This window comes from Schistocerca gregaria, chromosome 7 (genome assembly GCF_023897955.1).
Source record: "Schistocerca gregaria isolate iqSchGreg1 chromosome 7, iqSchGreg1.2, whole genome shotgun sequence".
Lineage (NCBI taxonomy): Eukaryota > Metazoa > Arthropoda > Insecta > Orthoptera > Acrididae > Schistocerca > Schistocerca gregaria.
The window spans coordinates 380,604,936-380,619,511 of NC_064926.1; the positions used below are offsets into that span (position 1 = coordinate 380,604,936).

Consider the following 14,576-nt stretch of genomic DNA (forward strand, 5'->3'; position numbering starts at 1 on the left):
TGTTTCAGGTCGATGTAAGCTCTTTTTTAATTGGGATTTTATCCCAGAATAAAGTACTTTGGCCTGTACTCCGTTTGCAGAATCAGAAGAAACATCATCCATTTTGGTTCCGTTTGCAATACTTCTTTGTAGACCCACACGTGAGCGTCCAGTGAATACCTGTCTAAAAGTAAGCTGTAGGTGTTCCGACGACAATAAAGTCTGGTTGCAGCACTATCACCGCCAGTAAATATTGTTACATTAGTAACATCGCTTAAAATAAATAAATGCAGAGAGAAACCAGCATACTCCATTACTGTTAACTGCTTGCTGCGAAAAAGCAGCCGAGACACTATTATTAACTATATTGTATGCATCTACTTTAGCTGTAAATGTAAGAATACATACATGGTGTTTTGCTGAAACCTTATGTATTGAAGGGTTCACACACACAGCAGTTGTTGATTTTTGCTAAAACTTGGTTCAGAGGTTGATTATGCTACAAACGTGCTTCTGAATTATGACACAATTTATGCAATGGTATATGTAAATAGTATATTCACTGTGTAGTTGAAATGTACAGGACATGTGGGCAGTTACGTTCGATTGCAACATTCAAATACGTTAATACGTTAACCAAGCTTATTTCACTACTAAATTCACATTAATGCTCATAACAATAACAAGTAGGCACGATAAAAAATTATCTTTAAGCTGGGTTACTCTGATCGGTACTTGATTAGCAACACTCAGAACAGAGGAACAGGAATATGAATCGTGAACGGAATCACAAAACTGAATACATTAAAACAATTTTATTGACCGTTTTTCTGACTTCGTTGAAGTTGCAGAGGTCTATCGAAGGCTCCATTTGCTTGCAGAGCATGGTCACAGCGTCACCAGACGCGTAGTGTTGATGCAGCAGCGATTGCCATCTCAGCTCTGTAATTAGAATTCTATTGTTATCATACTAGTAATAACGGCTCCTATCTTTCTACTGTATCCAGTGATAGGATGCGCTTAGAAATTGGTCCATCTCTGCGTTTGGTAGTTACCATTGCATTCCAGTACAGGAATTCCCTCGCATGTCCGTACCGCAAGTGAGTAGCGACAAGAAATATGCCACACAACCGGAGCACAAGGACAGTCATAATTTAATCTTGTTGTTACTTGGGTATGGGTTTCAAAGCATGAATTCTCATACCTGTAGGAGATTCCTGGGCCGCCACAGACTGCATGTATGACCGTTAAAACTGATCCAGACGACTCTAAGCCCTCCTCTCGAAACAACGTACCTGGAACTAGTCGAATAACTACATCGAGGATAATGGTATCCGTGTTAAAATACTGCACAGTACAACCAAACTTACGCTCCCTAGACTGCCCTAAACTCCGCTATCCATTCAACGTACGCTTCGTTAACCCGTTTTCTTCAGTGATTTAACTTAAGTAGCATTGCCAAAACAAGCTATTTACGCTCAAAGGGTGCAGTCAACACCGTACACATCTCACGAAATTTTAACGAAGCGCAGACGAAACTTTTGCGCCAAAGAATATTGAAATGAGCTAGAAGAAAGGCGGAGTGTACTCATATCTACAGGATCAGTAACTTTCCTTAGTTTGGAGTAGACAATAAAACGTTTCAGGTAGTTGTTCCAAGCTTCGTGCCTACATCGAAAGGTCCGAAAGCCGAGGGGGACGGAGGTTGTTGGAGTCGGTCCATGGCGCCTGTTGCCGCAGTTACTGTCGAGACGCCACTTGCACAAGCTCAGCATGTTGTTGCTGTAGTTGATTGTGCTGTTGTAACTGCAGCAGCAGCAGCAGCAGCTGCTGCTGCTGCCATAATTCCAGAAACTGACTGTCCATGATGATGATGCTCTTGAGATAGGCTCGTCGCCTTTTAGCGGCCCAACCAAAGATACAAAGTATGATTTCGCAATCTACAAGGAAAACGCCACACTGTGTCCAATCCGAAAGAAGTTGTCAACAGCGAGAGTTCTAAAAGATCTTGGTTCTTCTTAAATCAAGCAAAACTGTACATAAACCAGAAACGTCACCAGAGCACTTCATATTTGAAAAGAGAAAGAGACACCTCTATACAATCAAAGGTCTATATGTCTATGTGTGGCAGAATATTAGCATGTCATGCTTCTAAGCTAGCAAACATGTAAGGGACTTAAAATGGCGGCCGCCTTAACATCACTCTTCGAAAACCAGAGGCTCTTTCCAACAAACACGACGCTGGCACTCCCTGTCAGCCGCCGCCATAACCAGTTTCCTGACTTCCAGCACGTCTAATTCCGCAAAATTAGGTGCCATGGCATTATCAGCAGGAGCGGATGCCAAATTTGAATACTATTTTTAAAGTTTACTGCAACTGATTTTTGTCATTATCTTATGTATATTAAAAATGCTACTGTCTGAGGGCGTGCGAATTTCTGTTTGTTACTCCTTCACGTTGAGGTGGATGGACGGATTTGGATGAACTTTGGAATGGAGATAGCTTGTAGCGCAAATTAAACTTGGGCTGCAATTATGTATACCTACCTGTCAAAGGGGAAGTGGGAGTGGGGGTGAGAAAGGATTGTAGCCCACTAAGCGTGAACACTCGTGCTTTATTCATCCAGTACTTGAGAAATGGAGCACTTACTGACTTGCAACAAACTTAACACGTGAACCTTTTTCTCGCTGACAGCTCCCACAAAATGATGAAAGGATAAAAGCTTAACGCAAACATTTTCGGTCATGCACTAAAACTGCGCATTTAGTATGACATATTAATTTATTACTCCTTTAGTATTAATTGTATACGACAGATATTTTTTTCTCTATTCACATATACCACTAAATTTACGAGCAAAATTGTATCATTGTACAACACATAATACAAGAAATATGACGTCATGCCGCATCTCGTGTGGCGTATAAATTTATTACTTCCTTGCTACTAACTCTATTCGCAACACATTTCGCCGACACTATCCACGTGAATATATCTACAAAAAGGTATGGCTGTACGACACATAATTCAGGAGATACGACGTCATAAACATCGAGCAGCGTGAAAATGAAAGTGCAGGGGGAAATTTACTACAGTTAAAGGTCAAATATGTGTACAAATACGTGTGAAATATATTAAGTATATGTTAAGTACACTCCTGGAAATTGAAATAAGAACACCGTGAATTCATTGTCCCAGGAAGGGGAAACTTTATTGACACATTCCTGCAGTCAGATACATCACATGATCACACTGACAGAACCACAGGCACATAGACACAGGCAACAGAGCATGCACAATGTCGGCACTAGTACAGTGTATATCCACCTTTTGCAGCAATGCAGGCTGCTATTCTCCCATGGAGACGATCGTAGAGATGCTGGATGTAGTCCTGTGGATCGGCTTGCTATGCCATTTCCACCTGGCACCTCATTTGGACCAGCGTTCGTGCTGGACGTGCAGACCGCGTGAGACGACGCTTCATCCAGTCCCAAACATGCTCAATGGGGGACAGATCCGGAGATCTTGCTGGCCAGGGTAGTTGACTTACACCTTCTAGAGCACGTTGGGTGGAACGGGATACATGCGGACGTGTATTGTCCTGTTGGAACAGCAAGTTCCCTCGCCGGTCTAGGAATGGTAGAACGATGGGTTCGATGACGGTTTGCATGTATCGTGCACTATTCAGTGTCCCCTCGACGATCACCAGAGGTGTACGGCCAGTGTAAGAGATCGCTCCTCACACCATGATGCCGGGTGTTGGCCCTGTGTGCCTCGGACGTATGCAGCCCTGATTGTGGCGCTCACCTGCAAGGCGCCAAACACTCATATGACCATCATTGGCACCAAGGCAGAAGCGACTCTCATCGCTGAAGACGACACGTCTCCATTTGTCCCTCCATTCACGCCTGTCGCGACACCACTGGAGGCGGGCTGCTCGATGTTGGGGCGTGAGCGGAAGACGGCCTAAAGGTGTGCGGGACCGTAGCCCAGCTTCATGGAGACGGTTGCGAATGATCCTCGCCGATACCCCAGGAGCAACAGTGTCCCTAATTTGCTGGGAAGTGGCGGTGCGGTCCCCTACGGCACTGCGTAGGATCCTACGGTCTTGGCGTGCATCCGTGCGTCGCTGCGGTCCGGTCCCAGGTCGACGGGCACGTGTACCTTCCGCCGACCACTGGCGACAACATGTACTGTGGAGACCTCACGCCCCACGTGTTGAGCAATTCGGCGGTACGTCCACCCGGCCTCCCGCATGCCCACTATACGCCCTCGCTCAAAGTCCGTCAACTGCACATACGGTTCACGTCCACGCTGTCGCGGCATGCTACCAGTGTTAAAGACTGCGATGGAGCTCCGTATGCCACGGCAAACTGGCTGACACAGACGGCGGCGGTGCACAAATGCTGCGCAGTTAGCGCCATTCGACGGCCAACACCGCGGTTCCTGGTGTGTCCGCTGTGCCGTGCGTGTGATCATTGCTTGTACAGTCCTCTCGAAGTGTCCGGAGCAAGTATGGTGGCTCTGACACACCGGTGTTAATGTGTTCTTTTTTTCCATTTCCGGGAGTGTATATTGGACTTGAGAGTACGCGGAGTACTCGAGCAAAGCCACTGGTAAACTGCTCATTCTGAATCCCTGGAACGATTTGAACCAAATTTGGTACTCATATTAGTGTTTCTTTATTTCTTTTTTATTTTGAGACGTCGAACGTCTGACGGGTTTGATGCGGTCCGCCACGATTTCCACTCCTGTGCCAACCCCTTCATCTCAGAGCAGCACTTGCAACCTACGTCCTCTATTATTTGCTGGATGTATTCCAATCTCTGTCTTCCTCCACAGTTTTTGCATTTTAAAAGTCTCTCTAATACCACGCATGTCACTCCCTGATATCTTAACACGTGTCCTATCATCCTGTCCCTTCTCCCCGTCAGTGTTCTTTAGATTTTCCATTCCTCTCCGATTCTGCGCAGAACCTCGTCATACCTTATCATATCAGTCCACCTAATTTTCAACATTCCTCTTTACAACCACATCTCGAATGCTGCGATTTTCTTCGGCTCCGGTTTTCCTACAGTCCAGGTTTGACTGCCATACAATGCGATACTCCAGATGTACATTCTCAAAAATTTCTTCCTCAGATGATCCCCTATGATTGACGCTAGTAGACTTCTCTTGGTCAGGAATTCCCTTTTTGCCAGTGCTAGTCCTTGTTTGATGTCCCCCTTGCCGCGTCCGTCATTGGTTGATTTGCTGTCTAGGTAGTGGAATTCCTTAACTTCATCTACTTCGTGACCATTAATCCTGGCGTTAAGTTTCTCACTGTTCTCATCCAGCTACTTCTTCAATTTACTCTCAGTCCGTATTGTGTACTCATTAGATTGTTCATTTCATTCAGCAGATCACGTAATTTTCTTTCACTTTCACTCAGGAAAGTAATGTTACCATCGAATCGTATCATTGGTGTCATTTCACCTTGAATTTTAATTCCACTTCTGGATCTTACTTTTATTTCCACCACTACTTCTTCGGTGTACAGACTGAACAGTGGGGGTGAAAGACTACATCCCTCTGTTACACCTCATTTAATGCGAGCTCTTCGTTCTTGATCGTACACTCTTATTATTCCCTCTTGGCTCTTGTACATTTTGTATATTACCAGTCTATCCCTACAGCTTACTCTTATTTTTCCCAGAATTTCGAACATCTTGCGTCATGTTACATGAACGCCTTTCCCAGGTCGACAAATCCTATGAACGTATCTTGATTTTTTTTTTAGCCTTACTTCCATCGTCAACCGCAATGTCAGAATTGCGTGTCTGGTGCCTTTGTCTTTCCTAAAGCCAAACTAATCATTATGTAACACTTACTCAATTTTCTTTTCTATTCTCCTGTATATTATTATTGTCATCAACTAGGATGCATGAGCTGTTGAGTTGACTGTGCGATAATTCTCACACTTGTCAGCTTTTGGAGTCTTCGGAATTGTGTGGATGATATGTTACCAAAGACAGATCGTGTGTCGCTAGCCTTCTACTCGGGTGGGATGATGACATGGAGAGCGAAGGGGGAAGGAGGAGGTGTACACAGAGGGGGAAGGAGGAGATGGATACAGAAAGGGGGCAGCGCGTGATTAGCCGAGCGGTCAGGGGCGCTGTAGTCATCGGCTGTGCGGCTGGTCCCAGCGGAGGTTCGAGTCCTCCCTCGGGCATGGGTATGTGTGTTTGTCCTTAGGATAATTTAGGTTAAGTAGTGTGTAAGCTTCGGGAGATGACCTTAGCAGTTAAGTCCCATAAGATTTCACACACATTTGAACATTTTAACATAGAAAGGGGTGAGGAGGAGATAGATATTGAGAGGAGGGAGGAGGAGATAGACAGTGAGAAGGCTGAGGAGATGGACAGAGAGAGGGAAGAGCAGGAAATCAACAGAGAGAGGGGAAAGGAGAAGATAGAAAAAGGAAACCCAAGGAGTTAGAGGAGGGATGAGGGGCCGAACGGAGAGAGGGGGGGAGGAGGAGAGGAGGAGATCGTCAGGGACAGGAAGAGGAGGAGATGGACAGAGAGACGACAGAGGAGCAGTTGGAAAAAGAGGAGGAGGAGGAGGATATCGATAATGTGTCTGGGAGAAGGTGGACAGAGAGGGGTAGGAGACGATGGAGAGAGAGGGGGAGGAAGGGAAGAAATGGATGGAGGAAGGATGAGACGGACTAAAAGAAGATTGGAATACATACATACTGTGGAATTTTTTAATGAATGTTTAACTGCGGTATGGGGTGTAGATAGTAATTTGGTATTTCCTTCTGATTAACAACTTAGAGTGAGATATTTTTCAAATTAGACTCAATATTTTTATATTTAACTTTTCAGTAATGCATAGCTATTGCGATTATGAAAAATTTTGTCTCCAGATAGGTACAGTCAACAATTCAACAGTAACTGTCGTTCCAGCGGAATCAGAGTAAAAATGATGATAGTATCTCAGTTACAATACACTTCATACTTTACAAGAAACAATACGTTTGATGCTATTATCTTCTTGCGACTGGTGTACAGATTTAGAGTCTTAATGCACATGTCTTTGTTCCCTGTTTTATTATGGAATTAGAATTTGGAACAATGCACTTAAACTGCCGAGGTCGCTAATTCACGCTCGTGCAGTGGCGCCCTACCTGGCAGTAAGCCGATTCTAGAACTGCTGGTCGAAAGAAATTGTCACTGTTAGTATATGGCCTGGAAGGGGAGGAAAATTGGAGGCGTAAGGTTCCTGATCATCATAATTTGCGTCAGTGTCCTTGTTTAAATATCAAACCTGTCCACAGCGTTTCATGAAGTGAGAACATGTGACTGCTGACAGTGGCAGCCCCCTTCGTGTTATTCGCAAGGAGGAGGCTATGACACGGACTAGGTTTTCACCCTTTCTCTTCGCGCATCATTATCGTCATCATCACAAAATACAAATATTACACTACACACACACACACACACACACACACACACACACACACACACACACACACACACACATCACATAACGTACATGCAGTATTACAAATATTGTAATGCAAATAAATAAACAAAAAAATCATTACGCCAAAGTATTTATACTGCGTATGTGAGCAGAAGATATTCAGAACGAAATTTTCACTCTGCAGCGCTAGCTGAGTATAATTGTGTGCTCGACCGAAACGCGCACTTGCGAACTTTGACTCTTGGGAGCAAGTGCTCTACCGACTGAGCTACCAACTAAGCTACGAATACGACGTACTGGTTGAAGTAAATCTGTGGGACTTTGTAGGAGCCGTGTTTGGGTGGCTCAGTTGGCAGAGCACTCGGCCGCGATAAGCAAAGGCCTCGATCACGAGTCTCGCTCCGGCACACAGTTTTGATTTTACAGGAAATTTCAAGCAGAAAATAGGTAACTGCACATCGTTCAGAGGTCTCGTTGAGGCTCTTGGAGTTCTTGCACCTAGTTCCCAGTGCATTTACTCTTTACATTATGTAATGTTCATAATAAACATGAATTTCAGGTGGACTGTGATTAGTGATCTCACAATACAAGACAAAAATTATTTTCATGTGCGGTTCGCCTCTAGTAGTGTTCAGAATGTCATTTAGATCATGGTGAAAATGTCTTCAACATGTTTTCATCTAACCTGTCTTGACGCAAAATTAAATTAAAAGTAAAGAGCAAAGGCTATTAGTCGTTTCTTCTAAAAAACTATATACTTACCTAGATAAAAAAATTGAAAATGTACGCCAGAAAACTATCTTCTAGAACTTGAATGGCGTTTGAAAAATTATGCGAGGTTCAAGCAAACTGTAAATCTGGATCGTCCACGAAACATATGGATGGCTCAATTCTGTGTTTGAGCCTTGTCATGGCACATCTCTAGTGAATTCCTTTATACTCACATGGTAAAGATCTTGTTCTTGAACGCCTTAGGTAACAGTTGCTCTGCCTTTTATCAGCTCAATATGTGCAGCTGTCAGTCGAATCCGAAGCTGTCAGTCATTTATTGACACATGAAATTGCAAATAAGAGCATTGTATACATATTCTGGCTCATTGTTAATAGTCACATTAACCGTCTATGCATACCCAGAGGCGACCTTCAAACATTCATTGTCACTTATGCTTCCACAAATCATTTCTGAACACTTCTACCTGTAAACTAATGTTTGTCACTACATGTTCATTACTTGCGATCTTCACTGATTTCATTCCCATCAGACCATTCACTTCTTTTTCTTCTTTCATTCGACTTCGCAGTACGTTACAGCAACCACTTTTTAATGTTCTGTGCCTTTTGGCCCAGTATTGCTTCATTCATTCTGATCTTGCTTTCCTTTCTTCTTCAGAGATTGGATCGTTCCTTTGAGTTGGAACTTGTCTTTACTGTCTTTCTTATGTAAGTGAGTATGTTCTCTGTGATTTGGAGTGTTTTTTATGTCCTTTGTTTCCTTAAAATTTTCAGTTGTTTGTTAAACGTTTTTATTTCTGATGTAGATTAGTTTATTATTATGGGATTAGGGGGATAAGATGTTTGTTCTTATCTTCCTCGCTTTGCCCTCCAGCCTTTCAACTGGGCCATGGTTGGTGATGGATAGTGTTTCGGGCGCACGCAGGGCTTCCTGTTGGTTAGCGTGTTTAAATGTCTTGCTTTTTCATTGAATGAGAGAGACTTCTTGTTATACACGTTTTTAGTAGGTAGAAAGGACAGTTCAACTTTTTCCTCTAGATCTCATTTCCTTTTCCTGCAGCTGACCCATCCTTAAAGATGTTCAAGTTCTTTGGTGATTTGTGTTCTTTTTCCACCCATTTTAAAATGTTTCGCTTGGTTTTTGTGTTTTTCATTATTTTGGTGGTTTGAATGAGATTTCGAGATGTTTCTCTATGTTTCTGTAATTTTTGGGCCTGTTCTTTGGCTTCTTCTCAGGTGTCGATTGGTAGGGCCATATCATATGTAAAGGCTAGGCAATTTGGTCTGTGTTTTTTTTGTTCCCAACGGAATGCCACCACGGGTCTACATGTTTCAGGTTCTGATCTTTTTTTCTAGGGTCTAGTTAAACAGCAATAGTGAGAGACCACCTCTTTGCCGAACATCGCATTATTTACTTATTATGTATATATATGGCAGGATGAGTCCCGGTTCTCCATTAACTCCCACATACTACCTGGAAGAAAATGTGATAATAGTGTTCTAATACCACTGGTGGAAACAATCGCTACAGTAAAAGTTTGAATCAGGTATGGAGGAGTGTTTAGAAAAATGGTTAAGGCAACTAATCGCGACGAGCAGGAAATTTGGCTTGAATCCCAGACTCGTGAAAATTCTGCATTGCACTTGGAAGCAACTTGTTGGCGAGATGTGTTGCTTGTTTACAGGCCTGTTCAGCGGGGTGATCATCGAGAGCGGCCAGGCGTCCGCTAACTGGACGGTGGAGCCGGTACCCCGAGAGAAGGCGTACCGCCTGGCGGCCGCGCTCGGCTTCCAGACCGGCAACCTCTCTGTCGCAGAGGAGGACGAACGCCTCGCTGCCTTCCTGAGGGCCGCCAGCCACGAAGACCTCACCGTCGACGACTCACGTGCCCTCTCTGATTTCGTGAGTTCCTTGCGACAGGGTGTTGCCTGCTGAACGTTCGGCTCTTTATTTCTTTCTCCCTGATGTCTTAACACTCATGTCCTATCACCCTGTCCCTTCTTCTTTTTTGTTTTCCATTTCTTCCTTTCTTCGTCATTTTCGGACAACTTCCACATTCTCCATCAGTCTACCTAACTTCTAGTATCCTTATAGAGCACCAAATTTCAGACACTTGGATATTCTATCCTGCTTTCTCCAAAGTCCTTGGTTCACTGGCACATAGTGCTGTTCTCCAAACGTATATCATCGGACACTTCTTCCTCAGGCTAAATGGTTCATATGGCTCTGAGCACTGTGGGACTTAACGTCTGAAGTCATCAGTCCCCTAGAACTTAGAACTACTTAACCCTAACGAACCTAAGGACATCACACTCATCCGTGCCCGAGGCAGGATTCTAATCTGCGAGCGTAGCGGTCGCGCGGTTCCAGACTGAAGCGCCTAGAACCCTTCGGCCATCCCGGCCGGCTCCTCAGGCTAACACGATTTTCGATACTAGCAGAGTTCTCTTCACGAGGTATTCCCTCTTTGTTAATACACTTTTTATGTCGTCCTTGCTTCGTCTGCCATGTGTTGCTTTACTTCCAAGGTAACAAGATTCCTTAACTTAGTCTACTTCCCTTTTCATCAGTTTTGATGTTAAGTTTCTCACTAATCTCATTTCAACTAAATGTCATTATTTTCGTGTTTTTACTGTTTATTCTCAATCCATATTCTGTACGCATCATACTGTTCATCCTGTTCAAGGAGTGTTTCAATTCTCTTTCATTTTCACCGAAGATAACAATTTCATCAGCGAATCTTATCATTTATATCACTCAGTCTTTATATCATCTCACTTTCACTCTTAATATATATTCTGTACGCATTAGACTATTTACTCCACTGCGTCTTGTAATTATTTTTAATTTTCGCTGAGGGTAACAATTTCATCAACAAGTCTTATCTTGAGCTTTTCTTATCTTGAGCTTTTCTTTCCATGGTTACTTCTTCGATGTACAGATCGAACAGTAGAGGCGAAATACTGTATCCATGTCTTGCTTCGTTCTTGTTCTTTCATTTTTATTGTTCCCGTTTGGTTCTTGGCCGTATTATACATGTAAGACTAGCTCCTAGTCTAGACCTTGAAGGTGCTAGGAATTTCGGTGTGCCACCGTGCTACTTTCTGCCATTCGGCATCACGCTGATTCAGCGTGGAGCTGCATGTGGTCAGCATACTGCTCTTCCGGCCGTCTTGCCAACTTAACAGACGGAGCTGCTACTTCTCATTCAGGTAGCTCCTAAACTGGCATCATAGCATGAAGTGCACTGCGCGCCAATCCTTCCACCAAGGAAAATTCATTGGCAGTACTGGGAATCGAAAATCTAACCTAGGTCCTCCACATGGTGTCCTATTGCACTGGCCACTCAGTTACGTAGGCAGCCATTTATGGAGCGCTTAGATCCAAGGACTGAGATATTGTCTTATCATCTTATCTTCCCAGAACTTCTTCATGTTTTGGCTGATGGAGTATTTCTGTTCATTTGATGTCACACTCCCAGGTTTTGGTTTTTGGGATCTTAATTTCTCCTCTTCGTCCAGTTATTACCTTTGTTCTTCTGTGATCTTAAGATTTTTCTGATTGTTTTCCTTTCTTATTTACCAGTTCCTATTGTTCACCTCTTTTATTCAGTGTTAGTTATTCAGATCTGGATCATGCTTCTGGTTTAATTACTGTTGTGAAGCGTCTCTTATTTTTGCCTCGAACGATACTGATGTGTTGAATTGGTTAGATTCAGTTTTCGTTCCATAGATCCAAAATTGAGATAGGTGTGGGTGTGGGTGTGGAACATGTCAGAACGTATAACATAAAACACTTGAATATAATACTTACTCCCCGATCATTTGTAAGGAGACTGTCAAAATAGATACAGTAAAGTAGAACTGCTAATTTTTACAGAATTAATACACTGTCAGAGTGAGACACTGTTATGCACTTTTAATAAATTAATCATACACAAAATATCTAATCTGGACTGTTGTACCCAAGTGCTGTCAAAAATAAATCAAATAGACCTTTTTACTTAAGCTGGTCTAACAGTCCTTGTTGTCCGCCCCTGGTAGCTGAGTGGTCAGCGTGACAGACTGTCAATCCTAAGGGCCCGGGTTCGATTCCCGGCTGGGTCGGAGATTTTCTCCACTGAGGGACTGGGTGTTGTCTTGTCCTAATCATCATCATTTTATCCCCATCGACGGGCAGGTCGCCGAAGTGGCGTCAAATCTAAAGACCTGCACCAGGCGAACGGTCTACCCGATGGGAGGCCCTAGCCACACGACGTTTCATTTCATTTCACAGTCCTTGTTAAGATTTCTACCTATAGAGTAGAAGAATTGCCTGTCAAAAAGTCTTTTAAACTCCATTTACACCGCGCTTTACTGGAAACCAAATTTTTAATGGCTGCTGGCAATTTATTGAAAATGCATGGTCTTCAGTAATGGAACCCTTGTTGGACCAAGGAACGTTGTTGTACGTCTTTTTGTAGATTGTTCGTATTCATAGTATTGATAGTATCTATTGATCTACTGGTTGGAAATAGAGATATAATAGTCGCATTAAATTTGATTAAGGTATAAATATACTGTGAAGCAGATGTTAGAATACACAGTTCGTGAACAACGGTCTACATCATGTTCTTGAATTTACATCACAAATGATTGTTTTTACACTCTTTTGCACGCTGACAACTTTTTATCAGTTTCATGAGTAACCCAGAATATGATCGCATATGGCAGAACAGAATGAAAGTAAAGAAAGTATGCAAGCTTTTTATATTTACATGCCCTACATCTGACATCATTCTCACTGCATATACAGACTTGTTCAGGCGCTTCAGCCGTTCTGTGATATGCCTTTCCCATTTGAATTTATTTTCGAGCTGCAATCTCAGAAATATATAACATTGTCAACCTCTTCGATCTGCATGTATTCATATGTTGTACGCATGTGGGAAGCAATCTGTTACTTGTTCTGAACTGCATATAGCGGTTCCCTTTCAATGTTTAATAACAGTGAATTAGCTTTATACTACTTATTAATGTCTGTGAGCATTTAAATAGCAGTTATTTCTAAATATATTCTAGACTCGCTACTTACTGCAATGTTTGTATCATCTACAAACAAAACTACTTATCACCTGTCAAATGTAACAGATGAGACGTCATTAATATCCACAGCAAAAAAGCAATGGACGTGAGATGGAATCTCGAGTAACACCACACATAATTAATACCCAAATAGATGAAGACTGGCTGCGTACTGCACAGGTATTTCGCAATGACACCCTTTTACTCCTGTTTGTCAGATAAGACTCAAACCATTTCGCAGCATTGCCAGGGAAATCATAATATACTAATTTACCTACGAGAATGCTGTGGTTCACACAGTCAAAGGCTTTTGACCAGTCACTGAAAATGACAGTAGCCTCCAATTTATTATCTAATGAATTAAGTACATTCTCACTGTAAGTGTAATTAGATTTTTCTGTACCAGAATCCTTAAAAGACACTATCTGTGACTAGGACAATATATTATTTGTAGTCAGGGCTTAAGGAGATACTGATCGCAACGTTTTCAAATATTTCTGAAAAAGCTGGCAAAAGTGAAATTGGTCGATGGTTTGATGGTATGTCTTTATCTCCCTTCTTGTAAAGAGAGTCAACTTCAGCATATTTTAGCATGTCTGGAAATGTTCCACTCATAAGAAATTGATTAGACAAATAACTTAAGATAGAATGCAACTCACATGAACACTTTTTGATTAACTTTGTTGATATGTTATAATACCCACCACAATACTTAAATTTTAACGATTTTATGATGGATGCTACTTCTTTGGGAGGACTGAGCATCAGTCCCATTTTAATGAAAATATTTTTGAAGACTGGTCTCAGATACTCCATTGTACTTTTCACCTAACCTGACAAGACCAAGCTGTCAGTAACAGAAATAAAGTACTTCTTTAAGAGGTCTGCGTCACTAGATGCACTTGTTACCAATGTCTCATTTATTTTTAGAGCTATCTGTTCCTCTTCTTTTTTGGCACCACCTGTCACCGTGCTCACTATGTCCCACATAGTTTTCATTTTGTTGCTTGATGTAATTATCTTTTTCTCGTAACAAAGCTGCTTCAATTTCTGGATTACTTGCTTCAATATTTTGCAGTATTCTTTGTAACACATTACAATGCTAACATTAAAGCTGTTACTAGAGAGTAGATACTGTCTCCTTTTTGTCCCACATCTTTATAGACTGTGTAATCCATGGTTTATTTTTTGACTTCTGTGGTTTGAAATACCTTTAGGTGAAAATAATTTTTAAAAAGTAGAAGTAACTTATTAAATAATGCTTTGTACTTGCCATTTGAGTCGGAAGTATCGTAAACATCTATCCATTCATGACTTAGAGGAATTTATT

General features: G+C 42.2%; 1 protein-coding gene across 1 annotated transcript in view; it reads left to right on the forward strand.

Annotated features, from left to right (window-relative positions):
* LOC126281865 (para-nitrobenzyl esterase-like) overlaps positions 1–14,576 on the forward strand; it is a 76,448-nt gene that overhangs the window by 25,098 nt on the left and 36,774 nt on the right. Inside the window, exon 5 of the mRNA XM_049981135.1 lies at positions 9,868–10,085. Within this exon, the coding sequence (XP_049837092.1) occupies positions 9,868–10,085 (218 nt within the window). The remainder of the gene's footprint in view (positions 1–9,867; positions 10,086–14,576) is intronic.